Below are 27958 nucleotides of genomic sequence, written 5' to 3'. Positions count from 1 at the left end.
CGGTGGTGGGGTTGCATCCTCTTGTTTGTTGCTTTGATGCCTTCCACAATGTCAGTCGAATCAAATTTGATCACTTTTAAGACGAGGAATGCGCGTTTGTTTTGAGTTGGAAGTTCCCACAAAGTCTATTTATTATAGATTGAGGAACATATGCAGTTACACATTGTAATTAGAGAACCTGAAGCATATACATTGGTTCAACACTAACATATGTGTTATTAGACAAAGCAAGCAGCTTTCCTCTAATAGACCCCTTTCTGATACTCGTGCTCACAGAAGATTCCTCCAAGATCATCACAAGCCTCTCCTTGGAAAACCCTGCAATATACATATTAATATAAAGTTTAGTCCGCCTACTGTACAAGTGAAAAAGTCATTGAAGAAGTTGAAATGAATAACAAATAAATCTGGTCTTGATCAAATATTACGTCTTTGCATCTGTGTACTCGAGATATTCTCTGTCAACATCCTCGGAACCGATTCTGGCTGTCCTGTTTGTGGCCTCTGGTTGGAGCCTTACTTCAGGGTATATGTCTGCCAAACAGGCTTCTCCACCAATAGTTTCACAAGCCTCTGCTGGAAATACACTGAAGAAGAACTTTTTCAACAATTAAGTTGGTGTGAAAGAAACCACACGGTACCGTTGATTTCCCACGTTTAGTTTTGTTAACATCAATACATCCCAAACATTAGACTATATAATAAAAATAATAATCGAATGAAAAGGTTTGATGAAAGGTGAAACTAATGACTCACGAGTTTATGGAACTGTAATCAACTGTGGTAGTATCATTAGCATTGGCAGCGGGAGTTGCTTTGATTGGGGCAAAGCGAGCACCAAGCGAGCTAGTTTTAGGAGGAAAACTGGTCGGTAGGGAAAAGTTCTTGGAGGGTGTCAAAGGGAGAAGGGTTGGAGCAAAGGTTAGAGCTGCCTGCATTTTGAAGTAGTGGGTGTGAAATGTTAATGTCATCCAGTAATGGGTTTAATCCTCGCAAACAACTACCATTCCATATATATACTAATACCATAGGAAGAGGCTTTGGCTACTAATAATGCCAGATATTTGTGCATCCGGATAAGGCTTACTTTTACCCTTTGGGGGACCGTCTAATAAGTGATGGAGAAGCTTTGGCTTGTTGCCATCAAGTTGGAGATTTTTGTGAAATCTCTTGGGGTTTCACAATCTCGCTTTGTCCTGCCTCCTCCCCTCTATTTAAAAGATCAGTCTAATTTTATATAATACGCCATATGAATAAATATCTGCCGCAGTTGCTGCCATGACATTGATGATTGATGCACCAATGCCTACTACGATCGGAGAGTAAGTTATCTTTGTTCCCTGAATTTCCCATTAAAGTTGGTCTGGGTCATGTCACGTGGGAGGGGCAAGAGAAAGGACTTCTTCGGCTATACGAAGTTAAGATTTTAAAAAAATAACGCCCTGCCTGCGAGTGGACCCCGGGCAAGCCACACCAGCAACTTTAACACTGGAAACTATATCAAGCTTCTGTTTGATTAAAATCATTTCATGGTTGAAAATATTGTTTCCAGAAATTTTGCTCCGAACAACATTGAAAGTAATGCTTGTTGTTCATATCTTCCACCAACCTAAATTAATAAGGCCATCCATATGGATTAGAACACAAATCAAGCCCCACCGCAGAGGCACCTCTTTATAAAAATAAGCATGTTCAGGAACCAAGGCACAAAGCACTGCCTTGGAATATCCTCCAAAATTAGATAAGAATACATGTTCCAAGATGATGACGAATGATCCACCACCCCAATTTCATAAACTTTTGGGAGAACTTTCACAAACTACAACTCCTATCAGACAGATTTCTACCCTACGATCGACTGTATTAAGATAAATTCAAGCCCAACTGAAAGAGCCCACAGAAACCTACAACTGCATAAGTATCTCTGCAAACTTAACTCTCGAAGTAGAAATCTCCACGAAGCGAGAAGCACCTAATCAATGAAACTGACAAAATGTCCAACTCTTTTTACATGTGCGGAATTCAATAAAGGCTCGATTAAAAGAATTTGTCACACGAACTGGAAGTTAATGCAAATCCTTGTCCAAGAATAAGGTATTATCCAGTTAGGCCTGCTCTTGACCAGCCAGAATGTAATACTGCAGAGAATGACCGATAGAAGGCATTGCTTATAGCCTTATGCCTCAGATTTTAAGGAATGCCTTACACAGACTAGATCATCCAATTTATTGCCATCCATCTTGTATAAGGAGACACCCTGCATTTGGATGTAGTGATCCTGTGCTTCCTTCCTTAGACTCTCAAACGGCATAACTTCCCATTTACTGTAATTTGAATACTTCCTGACATCGCTCATGTCTGGAGATCCTGAGACAGGTCCACTGTGGTCAGGGTCCACGTTGCCCACACCTTGCAACTACCAAACTGGCCCAAATCATCCACCTGAACAGCTTGACTCCTCTTTAAGCGCAAAGCAGCAGCGTGAGCTCTGCTTATCATATCTCGACTAGGAACATCTGACCAGTCTTGCTTCCTCTTGGATCTCATGGGAGAATGGATCCTAATAATCTGAGGCATAAACCCAAGCCAGTGGAGATAATGATTGGTATATATAGTTTGTGGTCTCTCAGAGGAAAATGGAGTGGTTAGAAAATTAAAAAGGCAAAAGAGAGAGTTTATCCTTACGCCAAGGCATTCTAGAAGCTGGTAGTATGCTCTTCCTTGAAGTGGATTGTGCCCTTTCCTAGGTGTGGAGAAGTATCGTGTCCTATCAGAAAGATTACAACCTATATGAGCCAAAATGAAACGGAATAATTTGACATGTAAAGAACATAAGCAGGTGAAAACAAAAGTTTGAAAATCAGGATTTAGCTGACCATTCAGTATAACCAGGATCAACAGTAAAACCATATATGTCAACAATGTCACACATGGAGAGTGCTAGTTCTATAGATTTCATTCCAGTTCCCTTGGCACCTCGACGTAGCACAATACCTTGGAAAAGATAAACAGGATTTGAAATACTCTGCAACAAAAGCAATCCTTGTTAATCACGTCTCCAACAGAGACTCTCAATTAGCGATTCAGTAAGTAGCAAGTATCTAGCCACACTAAAACAAGAGCGATTTACTAGGACCATTGTAACAGGTGAAGGAACTTTATAGAATTAAATAGTACTTATTTTAGGTATCTAGCGTGCAAACTGAAGGATGGTCTAGCACATGGGTAGAAGTACATCTTCTTCTTCTTCTTTTTTTTTTTTTTTTTTACAAGTAAAAGATTACTGCTTTATTTTTTTTTACAAGTAAAAGTAAAGTTTTGTTGATATCAAAGGCATCACCCAAGTACACTGGTAGTATACAACGAACATGCCTAATTACTACTAAGCACTAGTGAGAGATACAAGCAACTCATGAAGATTGTCCATATTACAAATAATGGCTGAAGCCCAAGAGAGTAAAGTCTTGAAAAAAACCGCTTTAGCTCATCCAAAGAACGCTCCATGTCTTTAAAGCACCTCTTGTTTCTATCCAGCCACAAACACCAAATAATGCGATGACGGATCATTCTCCACACAGCAGCGATGTGCGCATTTCCCCTAAATTCCTGTCCAGCCCCTCAGAAAATCCCTAACTCTTCTAGGGCTAACCCATGCCACCCTGATCCGATTAAAGATCTCATTCCATAAATACCGGGCCACCTCACAATGTAACAAAAGATATCCACTGCTTTATATTTATGCAACCGCCCTATAGCTGTGGTATTTGAATGGGATGAACAAGAAATGGGTACAGAGACGCTGGTGGAGGAAAATACTGAAACAGGGGACATCCAAACAGATGCTGGTACCTAGGTGATCTTTACGTCCAAAGCATCCGTACACAATAATAAGGAGGGGGAGCTTCAGCCAGTGGTGGGTGAGGTTCTGGAGGTGGCGGATGGTATGGATAATGGTGATGAAGATCCTTGGGATAAGCCCACCCCTTTGAACTCACTGCATCCCTTGAATGATCAGATGCAAGCATCAGCTTAGGTACTACTCAAAGCCAAGGAGATTCAACTGTGTGTAGGACTCCCTTGCATTGGGTTTGAAGATCAATTCATGGCTTTACTTGCATCTATTGAAGCTGGACACTCCAACTCAAATTCAGTCATGGAGTGTAACTCAGCCAAGAAAAGAGAAAGGGAATTAAAGAGACTTACTTGGTCAGTGAACTATAAAGCTTCGAGTCGTGGTAGGATGAAGGGAAGGGAAACATCTTTGGTTTTATGAAGCTCAAAATTGTCCCATGGAATGTAAGGGGGCTGAGCGAGTTCTGTAATGGTGGATTTTTCTGATTTCATTTACAAGGATCTTTTGGACATCCCTCTAGTTGGTGGCACCTTCACATGGTCTAGTAATAGAGAGCACCCATCTTGGTCAAGAATTGATAGATTCCTCATCTCGCTTGATTAGGTAGCGCATTTTTCAGATCTAATCCAAAAATGACTTCCAAGGTTATGCTCTGATTACTTCCTTATTATCATTGATTGTGGAGGTAAAAGATACTTCAAATTTGAGAACATGTGGCTGAAATCGGAAGGCGTCATTGAGAGAGTTAGACAATGGTGGTCATCCTATCTCATACATGGAAATCCTAGTTACGTGCTGACTTGTAAGCTGAAGGCTTTAAAGGAGGATCTGAAGAATTGGAATGAGCATATATTTGGAAATGTGGAACACCGAAAAAAATCTCTCTTCGACAAATTACAAGGTTTGGAGGGTGTGGAGGGAGGAGAGGGGTCACAAAAGGCTCACAAAAAGCTTGTGATCTCAGATATTGAAAGGATGAATTTAATGGAAGAGATTTCCTGGAGACAAAAATGGAGGACGGCTTAATGGGAGGATCACGTCGAAACCTCTTGAGACCACGGCTCTCACCACCAACTATTATGAACAACTACTCTTAGAATAGTTCTCTTGGAGACTGAGCCTAGATGGTTTTGTTTTCGAGTCACTTGACCATCAAGAAGCAAGTTGGCTAGAGAAGCCATTTAAGGAGGTGAAGATTTGTAAGGTGGTGAAAAGTATGGCAGGTGACAAAACTCTTGGTCTGGATGGGTTCACTATGGCTTTCTTTAAGGCATGCTGGGAAGTACTTAAAGATGACATCATGAGCCTCTTTCATGAGTTTCATGAAAGAGGTAGTTTTGAAAAAAGCCTTAATACTTTCATTGCTCTCATTCAAAAAAACCGGGTGTGGTGGAGATCAAGGATCTTCGTCCCATTAGCTTCGTGAGTAGGATGTACAAAATCCTTTTGCAGGTATTGGCTAATAGATTGAGTGCGATGTTGGAGAAGATTATCTCAACACCCCAAAATGCTTTCGTAAGAGGTAGACAAATTATTGACTCGGTTCTCATTGCCAACAAATGCTTGGATAGTATAATCAAGTCGGGTGAACCAGGGTTATTATGCAAACTTGATATGGAGAAGGCATATAATCGAGTTAATTGGAATTTCTTGTTACACATGCTCACAAGGTATTTGGTGAGAAATGGTACTCCTGGATTAAATTTTGTATATCCACCGCATGCTTCTCCATTTTGGTGAATGGTACTCCAATGGGTTTCTTCGGAAGCTTGAGGGATGATCCCCTATCTCCATTACCTTTTGTTTAATAATGGAAGCTTTTAGGTCTCCCAGAAGGCAAACTTCTATTTGGATTTCTAGTGGGGGAAGCAAGAACCAGCACTCTCGAGATGACTCACCTCTTATCTGCGGATGATACCCTTGTCTTCTGTGGAGTTAACCAAAATCACATTCAAGCTTTGAGGGCTCTATTACTTTGCTTTGAAGTGGCATCAGGTTTGAAAGTGAATTTAGCCAAGTCAAAACTAATTCCAATTGGAAATGTTCCAAGTGTATTGAGCTTGGCCGATATTCTGGGTGTAAAGTTTCAACCTTGCCAATGAAGTATCTTGATCTTCCCTTGGGTGCTTCATTCAAAGTCAAAGTTTGTCTGGGATGAGTTGTTGGAAAAATATGGAGTGTAAATTGGTTAGCTGGAAGAGGATGTACTTGTCTAAAGGTAGTAGAGATACGTTGATAAACAAGTACTCTCTCCAACTTGCTCACATATTTTTTATCATTATTTCCACTACCTAGCAAGGTGGCTCATCGGTAAGAGAAATTGCAACAAGAGTTCTTATGGGGGGAATGGATGAAGAATTCAACTTTCATTTGGTGACTTGGGCTACGGTTTGTACTCTGACACACGAGGGAGGGTTGGGAATTTGGAGCTTATTGGCTTTCAGTAAGGCCTTAGTGGGTAAGTGGTTGTGAAGATACCAATAATGCATATGTGTTGCTCTTGTATATGTCCCGTGTACTTGTCTATGCCTACTTTTCTTATTATATATTTCTTACTGATAAAAAAAAAAAAAAAGCCTCTAGAAAATACGGAATTGAATTGCCTGGAGACGGTTTTAACCTTAATCATTGCATTGAAGTCTCTGTGTGTCACACTTTTAATTATTAGTACCTCATCAGCTGCAAGAGAAAAAAAATCAGTGAGTCATAAATCTCAGAATCATGCAACAGCAAGTTCATATTATGATTATACCATCAATGATTTCGAACAAATGGATATAGACAAATCTAAACAATTTTCTTTCTTTTTTTCTTCAAACTAATTAAATTGGTTGAGTATATAGTCAACCAAGGACCAAGATTCAGATTGTAGGTTTCCATTGACAAGACTAAGCACAAACTAAGAGCGTTTCTGTGAAAGTTGGATGAAAGGATAGCCACTACTAAGAATCTTTCATCATCATTCACACATCTCACAAGACAGTAATAATCGGCTAAAAGAACATCATCCAACAGGACAAGACAAACTTGAAACTACCATGCCAATATTGAAACACAAGGGCAGCACAATTATTGTTCCCATCATCATATTGAAACAAAAGAAAAAAAAATCATACAGCATAGGATTTTAAGAATTTTGGTATAAAGAACTTACCAGACCCTTTTAAAATAGTAACCATATTACGAGCAGCACCCCTCACTACAAGTCGAAAATCCCTCTTCAAACCAACATACTTGGCATATTTCTACACAGTATATGAAAAGGCAAGATGAGTAATTCCAGAAAGATGAGTACTGAAAACCATTATACTCAAAATCACCTACACTATAGTGGATGCCCATAAAAATAAGGTATGAAGAAAGAAGCATCTAAGTTATTCCAAAGATTGTTCCCAATCTTCAAAACTAAGACCGTTCCTTTTAAGCAAATGCACCACATAAGGCATTATATATGTATATGGAAAATGTCATAAGAATTCAATCATCACCTCAAATTGGTGAAGCAACATCACAGTACACTTCAAAAGACAAACATGAAAAGAAAAAACCTTACACTACAAGCAAAATCATTTACACCTGAAATATGGCAACCCTGCTTTTTCAATTGCCAAAATCCCCTTTTCCTCCCTCGGAATATCCTCCCAGGTGAAAAATGCACAAGTGAAGCCTTTACAGTCTGATTTAGCAAAAATATGTGTCACTTCATTAACCACCCAAAAAACATGACTCCATAAAAAAGAAAAATTGCTTACAAATATCCAACAGCTCCTCTCAAATGTCCCATACTTTCCAAGGAATTCTTCGTTTTCCATACAGCCACTCTGGAGTCAGATTCATCTTTAATGTGTAATTTCAAACAAGGTCAAAAACCATCCAAGATAGCTCTAGTTTCTACCAGTGTGTCATGCCATCACCATAGTTAGATGAAAAGGAAGCAATAAAAGAACCATGTGAATCCCTAATAATTTCTCCTTCACCACACATCCCCCGATTTCCATAGCAGTTTCCATCCACATTAATTTTAAACCTCCCAACAGAGGTCAACTCCACGATAAAATCTGCATTCTAGGTACTTGTGAGCTAAATTGGCAAGCCTCCAAACTCTGCAGTAATAAGCAATCCCATTTTTGCCAACCTTTTTTTTTTTTATAAGTAAGAAAACTATATTGCTCAAAGAATAGGCCTAGCCCAGTATATACAATAGGTAGCCTTGGCTAAGAGGGCGCAAGAGAGACAAGAAAATCATGAAGGGCCATGCCATTGAAATAAACAGCAATGGCCCAAGTACAAAGAGTGCTATAAAATGATGCTAACAGTTCCTCTAACGATCTCTCCTTGTCTTCAAATGTCCGTGCATTACGTTCCTGCCACAGGCACCGCATGATACACATTGGAATCATCTTCCATACCACTTTAATCTGATGCATACCTCCAATGTTTGGCCAGCTGGCCAGCGTTGCCACCACGTTCTCCGGCATAACCCAAGCCAACTCTACTCTACTAAGTACCTCATACCATAAAGCCCTTGCAATCTCACAATGCAATAGAAGATGATCTACCGGCTCTCCCCATCCCCTACACATACAACACCAATCTACTATGATAACCCTCTGCTTCCTCAAATTGTCGGTAGTGAGCATTTTGCCCAATGATGCTGTCCACACGAAGAAAGCAGCTTTGGGGGCGCCTTGTTCCTCCAAAGCCGTCTCCACGGAAATTGAGTGTTGGGCTCTTGGGTGAGAGCTTTATAAAATGAATGAACCGAAAATGCACCTTTCCCGGCGGGTAACCACCACAAACAATCTTCTTGTTGATTGCTTGGCTTCACAGAATACAAGAGGCTGTAAAAATCATCAAAATTGTCCATCTCCCAATCTTGTGCTGCCCTACTAAAGCTAATATTCCAGTGAATTTGCAACCTTTTAAACTTTGAAACTTTGAAACTTTAGACATAGCTTCGAACAAAAGAGTTTTAACCCTGAGAAAGATTGCCATCTTCTCCTCCTTAACATCCTCCATGTATTTTTTCTTGCTGTTGCCGTTGAGGATGGTGGTTAGTTTTTATTAACTCCGTCGTCGATGGCTAGAATGGGAAGCTCTTGGGAGCTCGTCATTGAATCAAAGATTTTCTCCGTCGTGAGAGAAGGAGGTCTGGTACGTATCACTGAGAGTGGTAGGAGGTTTAAGTAGGAGTTATTGATGGGGTTGAGCACTACGCAGTGGCTGGAGAGAGTTTTGGAGGAGAGTGAGATGGGTGTTAGAAAGGATTACTACTCGTCAATAAGGGAGGGTTATCGGAGTTTCATTGCGCAGAGAGGCTCCAATAAACGTGGCAAATTCTTGGAGGTTGCGGTGTATGCTGAAGGGGGCCGCCATAGCTTCATCTTTATTCCTGAAGAAGAGGGGGGAAGGGGATGGAGAAGAATGAGGGAGGTGCTGAAGGAGGTTACCCAGGTGGTTAGAGAGAGAGCTGGGTCAGGTGATGATGTTCAGAGGAGGCAGTGGGGGGAGGTGACTCATTCAAAATCCTATAAAGAAGCATTAATGCCGACGGCGACCTTCGTTGCTTCAAGATATGGGGCCAGCGGGGGAGAACACGATGGTGAAGAGCCTCGAGTGCCTCAGGGCTTCTTTCGGGAAAGAGAGTGTGAAAGAGACGTGCGGGAGGTACACTGCATGGTGAGGGATGTGCAGTGGCAGTTGGGGAATTTGCAGAGGGAAGTGGCTAAGTTGTTGAGTATTGTCGGGGATGGTTTGGTGTTAGATGAAACGAGGCGTTTAAGGGGAGGAAAGGTGGAGGGGCAGACTAAGGGCTCGTCTTATCGAATGGACCAGTATGGGCCAAGTCATAGACAGGCCCGTGACCCTCATGGAGAAAGATGGAGGCCCAATCCTAGGGCCCGTAACATGTGGAGGCCTAGGGCAGTCTTTGCAAAGGGAGAAAGGCAGCCGCCACCAAGGGAGATGTCGCGGTGACACAATCAGGCGGTGGACTTGCCGGAATCTTCGTTGCGACGACCTCAGAAGTCGCCAACGAAGGTGGTGGTTCATCAGGAGGGTGGAACTCACACGTAGGCGACGAAGCAGATCGCGACAGTCCCAGAAGTGGACCTTCCACCACCACCGAGTGCACTTCCTCCTCCAGGGAGTGCACAGAAATTGCCGACGGTGTGTGGGGGAGGTGGCGAGGGTCCGGCGAGGGTCCCTGAGCCTTTTAACGATGTTGTTATTATGGAGGACAGTGAAACCGGGGACTTGGCCAATGAAGACTTATTCCTTTCTAATGAGGAGAATTCTCAGAGGCTTATTTAGGTGTCAAACAACTCTATTGGGGAAGTGGGTTTGGTATTAGGAGAAGGGCATATAGAGGAACTACCGGAATTTCAAATGCAAAATCCTATCCCGTTGAAGTGTTTGTATCCAAATCAAACGAGTGCTTCAGATTGGGTATTTAACACAGTAAAAGATATTCAGGAAATGGTTGGTTTGAAGTGTGAAGGTTACGAGGAGCAGTTCATGGCATTACTAACAACCATTGAAGCAGGTCATCAACAACAAAAGAAAATTGGATCCAAGAAACAGTGTGAGCTCAGGAGGTTGACTTGGTCAATGAATTCTGAAGGTAGCTCTAGCAGGGAAAGGACTAAAGGAAAGGGGCTGGCCGTTCCCAAATGAAACCAAAAATAGTTTCATGGAATGTCCGCGGTCTAAATGTGCTGAGTAAGCGGCTTCAAGTAAGAAACTTGTTGCGAGGGTGGAAGGCGGACATTGTTTTCTTACAGGAGACGAAGTTGAAAGTTATCACCACAAGAATTGTAAGAAGTTTATGGAGCTGCGCACACGTGGAGTGGGTATATGGCAGCTAATGGGGCCTCAGGAGGTGTTTTGGTGATGTGGGATCAAAGGGTGGTGGAGAAAAAGGAGGAGTTTATTGGGTTATTTTCGATAGCATGCTCGTTTAAGAGCGTCTCGGATGGTTTTTTTGTGGGCATTGGCAGGGGTTTATGGTCCAAATTTAGACAATGATCGTAGACTTTTGTGGGATGAACTAGCCGGTGTATACAGTTGGTGGGATCTTTCATGGTGTATTGGTGGAGATTTCAATGTTACAAGATTCTCTAGTGAGAGCTTCGGTAATAGAAGATTGCGCCCAGCTATGTCTGATTTTTCGTAATGTATTTTTGAGTTGAATTTAGTGGATCTACCTATGGCGGAGGGTTTATGTACGTGGGCCAATAATCAGACATGGTCTCGACTAGATAGATTCTTAATTTCCCCTAAGTGGGAAAGTCACTTCCCTGAGGTTTGGCAAAAAAGATTGCGTAGGTTATGTTCAGATCATTGGCCAATAATGCTGGATTCTGGTGGGATTCAAAGAAGACGTCGGTATTTTAAGTTTGAAAACATGTGGCTAGAAACGGAAGGTTTTGTTGATAGGGTCAATCAGTGGTGGTCATCTTATCATTTTCAGGGCACTCCAAGTTTTATGTTGGCGGGTAAATTGAAAGCTTTGAAACAAGATTTAAAATTGTGGAATAGTCTATCTTTTGGGGACATTGGGGAACGAAAGAAAATCAAGACAAGGGAGATCGCTGAAATGGAAAGGATACAAGAGTCCAGGTCCTTATCACAGGAGGAAATAACTAAAAAACTAGAGCTGGTTGCAGATCTTGAGAGGATCATTCTTTTAGAAGAGATATCATGGCGGCAAAAGTCAAGAGCGTTATGGTTGAAGGAAGGAGATAGATGTACTAAGTTTTTTCATAGGATGGCCAATTCTCATAGAAGATCTAATAATATTGAGATGCTGAAGATAGATGGGGCAGATTATAAGGATGAGCAGAGAATTAATGATCATGTAGTTGGGTTCTTTGAACAACTACTTACTGAGCAGGAGGGTTAGCGACCGAAGCCTGATGGGTTAGCTTTCGACTCTATTGGGCCTATGGATGGTATTTGCTTGGAGAGGCCGTTTGAGGAGGTTGAGGTTTTTGAAATGGTGAGGAAGATGGCCAAAGACAAGGCTCCGGTTCCTGACGGGTTTTCTATGGGTTTTTTTCAAACTTGCTAGGAGGTAGTAAAGGATGATCTCATGAAGGTGTTCCAGGAGTTTCATTCAACTGGACAGTTCGAGAAAAGCCTTAACGCCACTTTTCTTGCTTTGATACCGAAGAGGGTTGGGGCTGAAGAAATCAGGGAGTTCTGACCCATTAGCTTAATAAATGGGGTTTACAAGATCCTCTCTAAGGTACTTGCGAATCGCCTTAGTGAGGTAGTGGGAAAGATAATCTCAAAGCCTCAAAATGCTTTTGTAAAGGATAGACAAATCCTAGATGCAATCCTTATCGCAAATGAATGTCTGGACAGCAGACTGAAAGCTGGTAGTGCTAGGGTTATATGCAAACTAGACATGGAAAAAGCTTATGACCATGTTAATTGGAAATTTTTGCTAGATCTCCTAAGGAGGTGTGGTTTTGGGGAAAGATGGAGATCATGGATCCGTTGGTGTATATCTACGGCAAAATTTTCAGTTCTGATAAATGGAAGTCTAACAGGTTTTTTTAATAGCACATGAGGCCTTAGACAAGGAGATCCGCTATCACCATTACTGTTTGTTATTGTAATGAAGGCTTTGAGCAGAATGACCTCAGCCCTAGTTGCAAATGGGCGTGTGAATGGTTTTTCAATAGGATCCCCGGGTGGGGGATTTATTAATATTTTGCAATTATTGTTTGCAGATGATACTCTAATTTTCTGTGAGGCAGATAACAATCAGATCCGTGTTTTAAAGGCCCTTCTTCTTTGTTTTGAAGCAGTTTCAGGGTTGAAAGTGAACTTGGATAAATCAGAGATGGTGCCTATTGGAAGTGTGCAGCATCTAAGACAGTTGGCTAATACTCTGGGGTGTAAGATTGCTTCACTCCCTATGACATACCTTGGTCTTCCATTGGGGGTCGCCTCACGAGCGGCTTCTGTATAGGATATAGTGATTGAGAAAGTAGAGCGTCGACTAGCAGGATGAAAGAGAATGTATTTGTCAAAAGGTGGTAGGATTACCTTGATAAAGAGTACGTTATCTAACTTACCGACCTATTTTTTGTCCTTGTTCCCTATCCCTGCAAGTGTGGCAGTTCGCATTGAGAAACTACAACGAGATTTCCTGTGGAGAGGATTGGGTGAAGAGTTTAAATTCCACCTAGTTAGGTGGGAAAAAGTATGCAGACCTATCTCTTCTGGTGGCTTGGGCATTAGAAATTTGAGAATCTTTAATCGGGCGCTACTTGGGAAATGGTTGTGGAGATACCATAAAGAACCTGAGGCTTTATGGAAACTGGAGATTGAGAGTAAATACAGAGATTTATGGGAGGGATGGTGTACCAATGAAGTGAGTGGGGCATATGGTTGGGGGTCTTTGCCAGGCACACAAGACTTTGTCTTGGAGATGGGACTAGGATCAAATTTTGGTATGATACATGGAGTGGTAATGGGGCTTTAAAGGATCTATTTCCTGTTCTTTTTAGGGTGGCAAGTGACAATGATGTCTCTGTGGCGGAAGTTATGGTGATAGTGGGGGAACAAATTCAATGGAACATTAATTTTAGTCGGGCGGCACATGATTGGGAAGTTGACAGTTATGCAGCCCTTTTCAGCCTCTTATATTCACTCAAACGGAGTAACTATCAAGCTGATAGGTTGTGGTGGATACATTCGGGAAAATGTTTATTTTCGGTTCGCTCGTATTATAAATCTTTGTTACAAGAACCTCCAACTCAGTTCCCTTGGAAAAGGATTTGGAGACACAAGGCGCCCCTCAAAGCAGCGTTTTTTGTGTGGACCGCTTCTTTGGGTAAGATCCTCACAACGGATAATTTGAGAAGACGAGGGGTGATCATCGCAGATTGGTGCTGCATGTGCAGGAACGAGGGTGAATCTGTGGACCATCTTCTACTACATTGTGATATAGCTCGAGGGATTTGGAATGACGTATTTAGAAGACTGGGTTTGGGGTGGGTTATGCCCGAGTCTGTAGTGGAGATGTTGGCTAGTTGGACACTGCCGTATGGAAGATGTTGCCTATTTGTGTCATGTGGTGTTTATGGCAGGAGCGTAATGAACGGACGTTTGAAGACAAAGAAAGATCAATGCAGGAACTAATTGCTTTCTTTTATAGAACTCTTTATACTTGGGCCACTGCCGTTATCTTTAATGGCCAAGATTTTCACGCTTTCCTTGTTTCTAATGTTCCTACTTACCTAGGACATTCTTTGTACTGAACATGGCTTTTGCCTATTCTTTTATTAATATACTTACACTTTAAAAAAAAAAAACATCCTCCATGTGAGCTTTACATGGTCCAACCACAAACACCAGGTAGCTTTTCAATAACACTTTACTTTTACCTATAAAAAAATGGTAGCTAATAAACCAATCACAGCACCCAACTGTGAATGAAGAGATGTCATGCAAAACCACTTGGCTGGTGTTTGAATGAAGTGATCATTGTCTGCACTTGGCCGCAGACAATGATCACATCTAGAGGACAAGGGAATATTTAACTGTTGCATGGAAGAATCAAAAGGGAGATCCTTATGAAAACTTTTCCACATAAACACATACATTTTACAAGGAGCATACTTGTATCACACCCATTTACACCAACCAGCACGCTATCCATGACCACTGATTCTATTTCAAGCAGATTTTATAGAGAAGCAACCATCCCTGGCACTTATAAGAATGAATTCATACCCAGCCCTAATTTCAATGAATTAGTCATTAACTGCCCAGTCAAAGGCTCCCCTACCGACTCGTCAATAAGCTGAACACTCCAGCCATTGCCAGTCCACAAATCAGCAACCTTAATTTTGGGACAAACAAAATTCTCAACTGTCATCCAATGAACCCAAACCAGACCAATTATCATACCAGAATTTCATCTTTCCTTAACTCTCCTTTGTACACTTCCTGTGTACTTGTTACTTGATTTAATAAAATTTTCATTTTACCTAGAACAAAACTATATACCATATTTGGAGAGGTATGGTATATATGTATGTAGAAATATGAATATAATGTGAGCAGAAACCTCACATACATTGATGATAGGGAAACAAATCACCTCATTAACAGGAGCCTCGTTGTCTCGTATAACGGCATCATGACTATCAATCTCTTTCCCAAAATTCGTTTTCAAGAGATCACCTGAGTTTCCAACAACCGCACATTTGTGAAACTGCCGGGGATGAAAAGGGGGTTTTGCTGGTAAAATCAAATTCAGGTGTTCCTCACAAAGGGTCCGATTATAGCATTTATCTGCTCCCCTACAACCAAGAAAACAAAGTATTAAAGATATTTGATGCATTCTAGTAAACCAAATAAGAGATGGCACATATAGATCAGAGGGCATGATTGTCCAGAACCATACAATTGTGCTATCCTTTTTGCAGCATACTCTAGCCACCCATCAGGTCGAGCATCAAGATACTCTCTTGTCAACACTGTAGTCATGTTACGATACTGCAACTCATAATCATCAATACCCCATATTCTCCCAAGAAAGATAATTACCCAGATGGAAAAGGACAACATCTGACCTGTTCCCATAATAGAATCGCCTCACAAACATCATATGTATACTCCAAGGGTTCATATATCTTAAACTGAGCATTGTACTGCATTCATTAAAACTAAAGCATTAGCACTCAGAAATTTATAACAAAATGCATCATAGCAAGTCGGAGCAAGAGAGTAAGAGAGAGAGAGAGACCCAGGTGCTGTTAGTGCCTTTGGGGAATTTAAGAATCAATTTGCAGTGGTCAATACTATGTGCAGTGAGTCCAAGCCCTCTGTTTGCCTACACCCAGTTCCAAGCTTAGTATAGTACATGCACACTGGCATAATGAAACAACACAAATAGATGACTAAATATAAAAAATAGAAGTACCGTTCTTTCCTCAATCATCGGATTTTTCTTAAGCACTTCTTTTGTAAAATCAATAAGCATGGATACAATATCGCAGAGAAGAAAATAAATGTGCAAACTATACTAACAGACCCGAACATAACAAGTTTTAGTTCGAATCATATCCAACTTGGCAAGTTGATATTGAACCAAGTCAAATACCCCAGAAAGCATTATTGAGAGAGATAATTGAAATGAACACTAGCAACTTATAAAAAAAAAAAAATTTGAAATGAACACTAGCAGATAAAAAGAAATCGAATTATGGAGAGAGAGAGAGAGCGAGCGAGCATATTTAAGTATTACTAGTGAGAGAAAGTAAGATATTACGAGAAATATGGAATTTTAACGAGGGATGTGGGAAATGATTCTGAGCTAACCACGCATTGCTGAACACTGGACTGGAATTCAGATAAGACCCGAGCTTCTGCCGTGTGGAGATCGGGTTTCTGATTCTTTCCGTGCAGATCAGGTTTCTGATTACCTGAAGAATTACGTAAAAATTTCGGATTATACAGAAAAAAGGAAAAAGAAAGTAAATAGGGGGGAGGGGGGTTGGGAGTGAAATGGAAAAGAATTAAAAGTGATAAGAGGAAGATGCTAGTGTTAGAGAGATAAAAGTGAGAAGAACCTGAGAAGAAAGAGGATTGGATTGCAAAAAATAGAAGAGAGAAGAGTACAACAGCGCACACCAGATGGAGAAGCGCCGGTCTTTTGTTGTTGCCGGATGCCTTGTGAGCTCTCATCGAGAAGAACCACTCACCGACAGACAGGAAGATAGACGGAGGATAGAACACAGATCGGGCATTTAGAAACCAATCGTCTGCAAACGACGCCGTTTTTTTTATTCGCGCACAGCGTTTACCACCTGTCGTTTCCCCCCCCGCGTTTTCTTTTGCTGTTTTGTCGTGTTTAGGATTGAGCTCCTGCGGTAGATGAAGATCATAAACATCTTACATCTTAAGGCCTATACAAATAATTACAATATAAAAGAAGCCCTCTCAGATTTTATTTATTAAAAGGATAGCTAAATAATTCCTATGAATGTAATATATCAGCCTGTTGAGCATTAGATCCTTTGACCAACCACATGACATGTTAACTTCTCAATTACATCTTAAAAGCTCTTCACCCTTATTTTAACCTTTTATTATCAAAAAGAAAAATCTCTCACATGACAATTTAATAGATTGAATGGCACATGCTTAGGTACATATATTCAGGTCTCAAGGTGCTGCAGCTTTAATTTATTTTCTTCGATTATAGTGAATTGTAGGGAACAATCATGCCACTTGTATCAACAAAGCACAGAACCCTTTTCAGAAACTTCACAAGAGCTGGAAATTACAAGTTATAGGTTCCAATACTCATCCATTTTACATCGACGGTCATACAGGGGTCATAAACAGAATCTCATTTTCTTTTTTCTATTTTTGAGATGGGAAAGGAAAGTGGGTGGGGGGATATTTTCAAAGCACCATAGTAATCAATACCGCCGACCACCAGCTGTTGACAAAAGTACGCGACTTGGTTTCTTCCCCTTCTTCCCTAGCTCATTCATCTTGGGCGCATCCAAAGTTTCAACAGATTTTGCTTTGGAGACTACATTGGCAAAGGAAGGTGTGCCTGCATTTTGGGAACCTGTGGAGACAAAAGTTCAAACATCAGAGGGTAGGACATATTCCAGCAGCAGATTTCTAACAGAGAAAACACGAGAAGGTAGTTTAGCACGCTACTGATGCTCCATCCTTTCATCTATTTATGAATCAAGAGCAGCAATTACAAAGCATTTGAACATCAAGCATAATCAAATTTCACACTAGTGAAGTACCGTTTACAACAGAAGAATTGGTGGTCACTCCACTGTTGGGCAGAGAATTGGGTTCTTGAATTTTCAGAGAAGGAGAATCGTGACCAGCAGCAAAACCAAGCCTTGTTACATTTGAGAACAGCCTCCTCTCCCCAACAATTGGGGGGCTTGACGATGTTGCAGGAGAACTTCCCAAAGCTGTAAAAGGGAAGATGAGAATAAACATGTGAACATTCTGTAAACTACTATCAGAAGGGAAAAACTAATGCTGCAGTTTAATACAGCCATCAGGATCTTCATTCAAGATTCACATCCACAAAACAACTTCCTAACTTTTCGGGTGGTCCTAAACATTAAAAGTTGAATAAAAATATTATAAAGTTAAAATATTGTTAAAATATTATTTTTTAATATTATTTTTGTTTTGTAATTTGAAAAAGTTAAATTGTTTTTTGTGTTTGGAAGTTTGGAAAAGTTGTAATGGCCTCGTTTGTTTTCACAATCATTCTCATCTCATCTAATCATTACAATTTTTCCAAATTCCCACACAAAATAAAATAAACAATTCAACTTTTTTAAATCTCAAAACAAAAATAATATTAAAAAAATATATTTTGACAATATTTTATTCGACTTTTAATTTTTATCTCAACTAATCTCATTTCATCTGCGAAAACAAACGAGGTCCTAAGTAATGATTTGATGGAAATTTGAAATTGAAAAGTGTTTGTGTTTTGAATGGTGTTTGAATGTTGAGATGAGATGAGATAGGTTGGGACCATCTGTGAAACCAAACGGGGCCTTAGGTTATCACATGTAGGATGTCTGCTCATTTCCTGACAAAGCAGATTACCTTCAAAGTCATCCATGGAAAATGCAGGCAACTCATCATGAGAGGTCCGTCCAAAACTGGATAATACGGGCAGGGACATGGTATATGCAGCAGCAGCAGCAGCAGCAGCTTCTGCCTCAATTTTCTCCCTTCGGTCCTATAAATAAAAGAACAAATAATTAATTCTAAAAGCATTCACAAGTTCATGTTAAACTTCACCAAAAAAAGAAAGCGAGAGCAACTCAACCAACAGCACAAACAATGCGGCAGTTTTTCTCTCCAGGTTTTGTGTGCATGAGGGTGCACCAAGCACAACACAATCGTTATAAAAAACAAAGAGATCAAACCCTTATTCCCTAAAGCACCGTTATAAACCACAACATATAATGAAACTAAATATCCCTCCTACATTCTTGATGTGACCCTGAAATAATGAGGTAATATATGGGATTTTTAGTAATGACATTGACCATCAATGAATTCTCATGTTAACAAAATTATTAGAGTTATCTAGCAAAATTATTAACAAAAATACTTCTATCAAGTGTACAAACACAAGCACAGCTCAGAACGGGAGATGATACCTTCCTGGCAAGTTGTTTCCTCTGCTTTTCACGCTTCTTTATTTCGTCCATGAAGGGGTGCAGGGCATCAGGAGAGAGTGTCTCACTTAGATCAATTTCACAAAGCTGAAAAAAATCAGGTGGCCAACAATCAAAGCTAATAAGCAAACCACATGAATATTTTTGTTTTTGATAAGTAAAAAGAAAGATATAACCACATGAATATTTAAACTAGAAAAAAAATAGAGATATAAATATACCTGAAATGTTGTTGTTAAAGAAAAATGGCTTAGGTAACGATAGCGCCTCCGAATGGCCTCTGACTGAGTGACAGTCTCCAACTGTAAAATCCTGCCACTTATTCTGCATCAGAAAACGAATGAGTAAAAAATCCACCTATATATAAATAATAGTACATCCGAAAACGACTGAGTGACAGTCTCCAACTGTAAAGTCCAGAAGCACGTACAGAAATCCTTACAAGTTTCTTTCCCATGTGTATATATTTATAGATATTAAATTCTACTAGATAGTGAGACAGATATTCCATATGTCAGTATATGATCGAAGTAACTCACTTTGCAGATGAAATCAAAGCTACCAAGTTTCAAGAAGTGCTTTTTTCAGCACATTGTTTTTTGGTCTTTTGGGTAGGCATGGGGATATCAAATAACTCTAGATCTATATTTGAAATATGTCTTATCACAAAGAGGTTTTAACTGAGTTTTTCTTCAAACCTGTGTGGAAGCATATCATAACTCCCATAATGATGTATGAGACACCTCATGTTTAACGGATGAAGAATCAGATGCTGACCATCAGCAGCCTGCAACAGACACAAGCACAGAAAGGTAAACATAACAAATGTCAAATTTTACTTTAGAAAGAGAATAATTTGGGAACAACGCACATGATTTCTAATAAATAAGTCCAAACAGAAATTAGCAACTTTAGGCATTAATAGGAGCATTAGAAAAACATCTAATGTTCACTAAAGCATCCCACAAGCAAGATCATTGCCATACCATTGGTTTCAGCCTAAGGTAATCGCTAGTATCAGCTACTCAATAATCTTGATCATGGTAAATGGTGTTTGCAAAAGCAAGAATTTCATGTGAGAAGCACCTTTCTAGAGCATTTCGGTCATCCACAGAAGTTTCAATAAAACAAAGCAGCTTTTCCTCTCTATAAAATATTAGGTGCAATTGCTTGTTTTTCTCCATTTTTTCCACACACACACAATCATGTCATTATTGAAATCTTCCCTGGACTTGATTAATGATAGAAGATCCTGCCAATGGTCAGGCCTTCATGCAGAGATAACATGTTTAAATATGATGTGCTCTTTAGACAAGCTTCAGTAAAGCAATGTTAGCCAAATAATTCAGTAAATCATGACAGCCAAATCTATAAAGCGCTACATACAAACTGAAAAAGATATTAGATCCATACCATCTCCTTTGGAAGGTCACTAAGGAGATGGTTTTCAGCCATGGCAGTGCTCGTTGGCTAGCCAATACAGTGGAGGAAGTAAAAATTTTTACAAGACATATTGGGATGGTACGAAGGCATTGTTTGTTCATCGACACTCAAACGATTTTGTGCGTTACTTAGAAGTAACTGAATATGGTGGCAGTGGGCATTGTGGTCCTCTGGTGATCCTGGAAGGAACGGAAGGGAGGGGTTGGAAATACCTCTCAATGGAAATGAAGCATGCTTTGTCCATGCATATTCCGGTAAACAAGACGCCGGTGTCGGCTGTACGTATGGACAGAACAGCAGAAAAGGGAAAGGAGATGGGGAGGCAGGACAAATTGTATGTAGAAGCTGCGATGGGTGGCGCTGGGAAACGAACGACAGTGTTGGATGGTACGGACCACTCCTTGGCATTGCAACAAAAAGAAAAGGACAACAAAGGACTTGTAGCAGAGAATGGTCAAGGGGATGTACCGGAAAGGGGGGTGGCAATCTGTCCTATGCTGCCAAAGGGAGGCGCAGGGGGCCCTTTTTGGTTTGAAAGAAGAAATCAGATTGTTGACAAAGGCAGTAGAAACTCTTATAGCTAAAATGGATTTAGGCTTGGGCCTAGGCTTGAGACAAGGTCAATGTAGATCTGGTCTTAACAAAATAAAAGCTAAGGGCAATGGGCTGAACCTCAGGCCTGACAAAGGCAAGGCCATGGTTATTATGGGAACGCCGAATCCAACCCAAAATGAAATGGCGTCTTAGAAGGAACGGGCCTTCCTTTGAGAAGGGCTCCACGTCCTCAGTTGGGCCGGTTGAGACGCCAACCTAACACCGGCAAGGGGTGTCACAAATATTGTCACCGGCAACTTCAAGGACTGTTTCCGGCAACCTTTCAACCCGAAACCTTGTGTCGGTGGGGTTGTCAATAACTGAGGAGGCTGCAAAGCTGGGGTTGGTGATGCATGGACGGCCATTGTCCAGTAGACTATCCATCCCAATATCAAAATAATAATATAATATTATGTATTTTAATAATAATGTTTTTTTATATTTTGCAAATACACTCCAAATATTAATTAATAATTTCATTTTTATTTAAAATTATTATTTCCCAACTATTTTTTTTATATCAAACTAATTATCCAACATAATATAGTCTTGTTTACAAAAAATATTTCTTGGAAAATCTGGACATTATAGCCTTGTTTACTAATGAAAGTTTTAAAAAGAATTTAATAAAGTCTTGTTGATTATTTGTGAATAAAATATGGATTTGATAGGTGAATAATGACTCTCCAACTTTGAAAATTCCTTTAGAGTTACTATAGCTCAAAGTCTAAACTAAAGGTTTTTAGTTAGTCCAATCCATGTCATTTATACAAAACTTAGCTATATTTTGGATTTCATTAGTATTTGGCTAGTCCAATGCCAGTGCTCTTAGACTGTGGAGGCATCCAAGGAGGCAAAAGGTATTTTAAATTAAAAAATATATGGCTTAAATCTGACAAGTTTGCAGACAAGGTTAGACAATGGTGGTATTCTTATGATTTCCAAGGCTCTCCAAGCTTCATAATGACAAGAAAGTTAAAAGTGCTAAAACATGATTTGAAGCAATGAAATGAACAAGTGTTTGACAATGTTATTCTACAGAGACGCTCCCTTTTAAAGGAGTTACAGGGTTTGGAGGGCGAGGAGGAGGCAAGCACTCTCTCTGAATACGAAAGAACTCACAAGAGTCAGGTAGTTATAAAACTTGAACGAGTAATATTGATGGAAGAGATTTATTGGAGACAAAAATCAAGGGCACTATGGCTCAAGGAGGGAGACAAGTGCATGAAGTTCTTCCATTGGGTGGCTAATTCACATTGGAGGAACAACACCATTGATATGTTGATGGTAGGTGGAGCAGTTTCTTCGGATCAATCAATCATCAAGGACCACATTGCACAGTATTATGAACATCTCTTATCCGAAAGTAGATGGTTTGACTTTTTCAGCATTAGATCAACAGTGTGCAGGGTGGCTTGAGAGGCCCTTTGAAGAAGAAGTATGCAAAGTAATCCGAGGTATGGCTAGTGACAAGGCTCCAGGCCCTGATGGTTTTACCATGGGCTTTTTCCAACCTGTTGAGAAGTGAAAAAGGGTGACCTTATGCTGGTATTTCAAGAGTTCCATAATAATGCCAGATTTGAAAAAAATCTCAATGCTACATTTTTAGCACTCATTCCCAAAAAGGTGGGGTCTATGGATGTTCGAGACTACCATCCCATTAGCCTTGTGAATGGGGTCTAAGAGATTCTCTCCAAAGTGCTAGCGAAGCGATTGAGTACGGTGATGGAGAAGTTTATCTCAAAGCCGCAAAATGCATTTGTCAAAGGCAGAAAAATTCTAGATTTGGTCTTAATTGCAAACGAAGTGTTGGATGGACGACTCAAATCTTGAGAACCTGAGTTATTTTGCAAACAAGACATGGAAAAAGCCTATTATCATGTAAATTGGAAGTTCTTGCTTTCTTTACTTGCAAGATGTGGTTTTGGAGAGAATGGCTGAATTGGGTAGAATTTTGCATCTCAACAGTCTGCTTTTCTATCATGGTCAATGGTTCACTAGTGGGTTTCTTCGACTCCTCCCATGGTTTGAGACAGGGGGATCCACTCTCTCCCTTACTCTTTTTATTTGTCATGGAAGCTCTCAGTAAGAGGATTGTAAGCCTTGTGGAAGGTGGTTTTCTCTACGGTTTCTCAGTGGGGAATGGTAATTATGGCTCCATTGATATTTCTCACCTACTATTTGTTGATGATACTCTCATCTTTTGTTGAGCAAATCTGGGCATATCCAATCTTTGAGAGCTCTACTTCTTGTTTCGAAGTTGTCTAGGATTGAGAGTTAATCTCTCAAAGTTTGAACTGGTACTGGTGGGGATTGTCGCTGAAGCGACGACTCTAGCCTCTTTCTTGGAATGTAAGGTATCTTCTCTACCCCTAAAGTATCTTAGCTTACCCTTGGGCGCTTCCTTTAAATCAGAGCGGATTTGGAATGTTGTGATTGAAAAGGTAGAGTGCAGATTGGCATCTTGGAAGAGGTTGTATTTGTCTAAAGGTGGTAGGCTCACTTTGATTAAAAGTACTCTTTCTAACCTACCCATCTATTTTTTGTCCTTGCTCCCGCTCCCAACAAAGGTTGCCAACTGTATTGATAAGCTATAAAGCAATTTCTTGTGGAGTGGATTGGGGGACGAGTTCAAATTTTATCTGGTCAATTGATCAATGGTTTGTACTCCAATTTATGGGGGTGGACTGGGGATTCGTAACTTGATGAAGTTCAACGAAACCCTATTGGGCAAATGGTTTTGGCGGTACCAACACGAAAGGAGGGTCTCGTGGAAGTCCGTTATAGATGCACCGGTTGGGGAGGCTTGGGGTGGTTGGTGCTCGAATGAGGTACGCGGTCCATATGGGGTGGGTTTGTGGAAATACAATAGGAAGGGTTGGGAGACCTTTCGGAGACATGCCCATATTGTAGTGGGTGACGACTCTCGTGTCAAATTTTAGTATGACAATTGGCGTGATGAACAAAGCCTCAAAGACACTTTCCCTACCATATTTGAGCTCGCAGGAGCAAAGGATGCAGCGATAGCGGACCTCTTGGCCTTTTCTAGTGGCTCCCCTCAATGGAATGTTGATTTCACTAGGGCAGCCCAAGACTGGGAGATGGAGGTTATCACAGAGTTCTATGCGGCACTATATTCCATACGTATGACCGAGGGCACCATAGATAAGATGATCTGGAGCCCTTCCAAGAAAGGTAAATTCACTCAAATCATTTCACAAAGTTTTAACGAGACCAGGCATGCCCACATTTCCATGGAAGAGTATTTGGTAGACGAAAGCTCCTTCAAAAGCAGTTTTTTTGTTTAGACAGCATCATTGGGCAAAATTCTCACCAAAGAACTTAAGGAAACATTGGGTAATGGTGTTAGGCTAGATTTGCATTTGTAACGATGGTGAATCAGTAGATCATCTGCTTCTACATTGCGAGGTGGCCAGGACAATGTGGGATTATTTCTTTGCAGGAACTGGATTATCATGGGTCATGCCTCTTAGATTGGTGGATTTTCTAGCAAGCTAGATAATTCACAAGTTGCAGCAATCTGGAAAACATATTCTATATGTATGTGTTGGTGTATTTGGTGGGAGCAAAATGATAGAAGCTTTGAAAACCGCAAGAGGACAATGGAGGAGCTGAAAGTTTTCTTCTTTAAAACATTGTTCTTATGGGTGGAGGTCATTCTTTGCAACGGATTAAATGTCCATGACTTTTTACTATCAGTTGTAAACTCTAGTTAGACACTTCTCATATATACTCATTGTGTACTTGAGCTTTGCCTATTCTTATGAATAAAACTTGATTACCGATAAAAAAAAATTAGATCTATACTATTTGGTTGCCAAAATGCACCTAATCCCCTACACAACTGATTATCAGTTTGCTAGGAAAGATTGGAAAACAAAGGAGAAAAGAAGGATATGTGACACTCAGTAACCTAGTAGAAACTACCGATTAAAAAAAAAAAAAAAAAAGTAACCTGGTAGAAATTGTATGAGTTCTTGTCCTTTGCATCTCTAGTTTCATTTGAGAGCCTTTGACGACTCTGGCTTTCACCATATGAAGAAGATAGAGATGCATCTTGCCCTTCCAGCAATTCCCTCTGATTTGCAGTTTCATTATCCAAATGTGCCCCTCCATTTGACTCTCCCAGTATTGAATTACCAGACCACTTAATTTGGTCATTGACATGGGTAGACAGAGTTCCACATCTAAAACTACTCTCATCATAATCAGTACGAGTGGCACATGCAGTTGACACGAGTACATGAGATTCAACCTGAAAATCAGTAATTTTATTTGATCTGTGACTCTCACCAGCCCAGTGCTCATTCCAATACTTCTTCCGCTGTTCTAATTGTTCCATTGCTGCACATACATATGGAAGCTTCTCTAACTCATCAACAAGCCCTGAATCTGCTCTGACTAACCAACTATCTAGATCAGATATTGCTTTTCTAACCGAGAGATCTACATCTGAAGTAAATGTAAACTTAGAAAATGGATCACAGATTTCATGATTGTGACAGAGCATGATATCTGTCTCTTGTTTGCTTTTATGTAATAGAGAAACGGAATCCTTTTGCCGAGTCAAAAGTACGAACTCAGTAGTGTCACCAACATAATGTTGTTTGACATTCTCAATATAGATGGTGTATAGATCCTTTGGCGATATCATCACAAAACATAATGGACATCTTTTCCAGCTGTCACCTTTATGATCCTCCTCGCCCATTAACAAGTATTGCAAAATACATGGGAAACAAAAGATGTGGCCACATGAGGTTATTTGTGGACAAAGAGGATACTCCAAACAAATCGGGCACTGAACTGGAAACGGGGTTGAATACATTACACATATTATATCCTCCCACCTTAACATTTTATCTGGATCCATAGATTCAGGAGTATAATTTCCTGAATCTAGCACCACGAATTTATAATTTGCCTGAAGAAAAAGATCCTTGTTGTATGGCTTTGTCTTCTGCTGCCTTCTTGGTGGCAGAGCCCTTGGTTGATGTTGAGGACGAGAAATAGGATCATAATGAAAATTCAGCAAGTGGTTACCATTCATAAACTGGGCTTTTCTACCTGATGAATGCATATTGCTTCCATGAGAATTTAAAGACACCATACTTCGTTCAGTTCGAGGAGAAATGATAGTTCCTGACATCCTCCCCATCAACTGGGCTGATCCAACCCCTCGTCCACCTGAGTGACACTGGGAATCTGTATCACTGCTTTGGTGAGGTAAAGTCTTCGTATCATTCGGAGTCCCAGTATCATTTACCTAGAGAAGAAGAAATACAAGCAAAATGCACGATGTCAGCTTCTGCAATTTCACTGCAAAAGATTTAACATCCTAATTACTTCCAATATCCTGGTTGCTTCATAAAAGCATACTAGACCAACTGGCAACCGATCATGCTTTACAAAGATGATTTGTTGTACATATGGGGTTGTGCAAAAATAAAACTTATTCTGAGAGAGAAGAACAAACAAAAGAAAATAAATTAAACTACCTTTTTGGAAGATCCACCAAAATCTTTTTCGGCTGAAGCCAATGAAACTGCCAAATACAGAAAATTACGCACGTTAAAACCCAAAAGTGTAGCATTCAAATATCAAACACCATCAAGCAGAGGAAACCAATCATACAAACTAAAATAAATCTCTGCAATACGTTGTAATTCAAAGCAATTCTACTTTTCCTCTTACTGTGCCAATGGAACTCTAATCATATAAACTAAAAGGAAGACAAATCGAAAGCAAAACAAGGACCATTAAATGAACCAAAATGGCTACGCATTTTTTGCTTTCTTTCTTTGAATTACTAATTAGTTTTTTTTTTTTTCAATACAAAAACGAAAGCGATAAATCCCAGACAGCTGAGCCTCTTAAGCTCAAATTAAGCACTTCAGTTCCTTCTTTCCAAACAAAACAAACACGAGTACATAATTTCCCACTGAATAATTCCAACCTAATTATAGGTTTGACTTAGATTTAAAAAAAAACAAAAAGAACCAAAGAATCGTAAAAAAAGAAGAAAAAGTAACCTGAACTGTAGCGGAGCATAGCGATGGGGGATTGAGAGTCGGAGATCTGGAGAGATTCGACTTGGGGGAAAGAGAGGGCGGAGATGGAGAAGGAGAAGGAGATTGAAGGAGGTCACGTATAGTTGTTCCATGTTGTTGGGAATTAGGGTATAGAGGGAGCGAAGAGGAGGAAGTCGAGGATATAGAACCTTGGGTATGGTTGGGCAAGATGGACATGAAAGTCTTGGAAGGGACTGAGGAGGTTCGTTGCGCGTGGTGGTTCAGCAGCAATTGTGCTCTCTCTCTCTCTCTCGCTGGGTCTCTCCCTCCTTTTCTTTATTTATTTCGGTATCTACCGGAGCATCTTCCACCGAATATCGGTTGACGTACGTCAATGACTCAATACCCTCCCCTTTTGTTTTGTTTTGATTTGTTTTTTGCCAAAAATATTAAAATAGTATTGATTAAAGAGTTTTTGTTTAAAATTTTCTTATTCTCATCACAATTTTTTAAATTTTTATACAAAATATAAATAGTAATTCAATTTTTTCAAATCTTAAAATAATAATAATATTACAAAATAATATTTTATTTAACTCATCTAAAATCATCTCATCTTATCTTATTTTACTATCTAAACGAATTCTAAAAAATAGATTATGGAGAACTTCTTGAATAAGATCCAAAAATTGCTTCAAAAAAAGGACCAAACACGTTCAATTCATAATTTTTTTTTTTTATTTCTGAAAAATATCATCATCATCATCATTATTTTAGGTCGTCTTCTTTTCTTTTTTCTTTTTTAACTCATTTTATCATCAATATTGGCG

The 27958-nt window shown here is 40.0% G+C and overlaps 3 protein-coding genes across 3 annotated transcripts; all 3 read right to left on the bottom strand.

Annotated features, from left to right (window-relative positions):
* Window positions 1–113: 113 nt before the first annotated feature.
* On the bottom strand, window positions 114–1001 carry LOC121249183 (light-regulated protein 1, chloroplastic). The gene is made up of 3 exons (XM_041147898.1): window positions 757–1001; window positions 429–587; window positions 114–318 (listed from the first exon to the last, which is right to left on the bottom strand). Exons 1-3 carry the CDS (start codon window positions 969–971, stop codon window positions 243–245), a joined length of 450 nt encoding a protein of 149 aa, XP_041003832.1. The 5' UTR covers window positions 972–1001; the 3' UTR covers window positions 114–242.
* Window positions 1002–1636: 635 nt separating this feature from the next.
* LOC121249181 (sialyltransferase-like protein 1) lies at window positions 1637–16615 on the bottom strand. Its single transcript, XM_041147897.1, is given in 12 exon segments — window positions 1637–2406; window positions 2409–2568; window positions 2686–2767; window positions 2877–3025; window positions 6474–6532; window positions 7008–7098; window positions 14973–15174; window positions 15279–15370; window positions 15448–15525; window positions 15621–15707; window positions 16196–16299; window positions 16447–16615. Coding segments are annotated over 12 exon segments (1449 nt in total). The 5' UTR covers window positions 16562–16615; the 3' UTR covers window positions 1637–2176.
* Window positions 16616–17290: 675 nt separating this feature from the next.
* On the bottom strand, window positions 17291–27506 carry LOC121249180 (RING finger protein 10). The gene is given in 10 exon segments (XM_041147896.1): window positions 17291–17456; window positions 17647–17823; window positions 18479–18614; window positions 19042–19146; window positions 19281–19383; window positions 19758–19846; window positions 25073–26383; window positions 26616–26662; window positions 27150–27206; window positions 27209–27506. Coding segments are annotated over 10 exon segments (2337 nt in total). The 5' UTR covers window positions 27366–27506; the 3' UTR covers window positions 17291–17301.
* Between the last annotated feature and the right edge of the window lie 452 nt (window positions 27507–27958).

Source organism: Juglans microcarpa x Juglans regia, chromosome 2D (assembly GCF_004785595.1).
Source record: "Juglans microcarpa x Juglans regia isolate MS1-56 chromosome 2D, Jm3101_v1.0, whole genome shotgun sequence".
NCBI lineage: Eukaryota > Viridiplantae > Streptophyta > Magnoliopsida > Fagales > Juglandaceae > Juglans > Juglans microcarpa x Juglans regia.
This window is presented reverse-complemented; position numbering and strand designations above follow the sequence as displayed.

Coding starts and splice junctions, on each gene's coding strand:
- LOC121249183 (XM_041147898.1), bottom strand. CDS start 971: ATGACATTAACATTTCACACCCACTACTTCAAAATGCAGGCAGCTCTA. Junction 588..756: donor GATTACAGTTCCATAAACTC/GTGAGTCATTAG, acceptor GTTCTTCTTCAG/TGTATTTCCAGCAGAGGCTT. Junction 319..428: donor GAGTACACAGATGCAAAGAC/GTAATATTTGAT, acceptor TGTATATTGCAG/GGTTTTCCAAGGAGAGGCTT.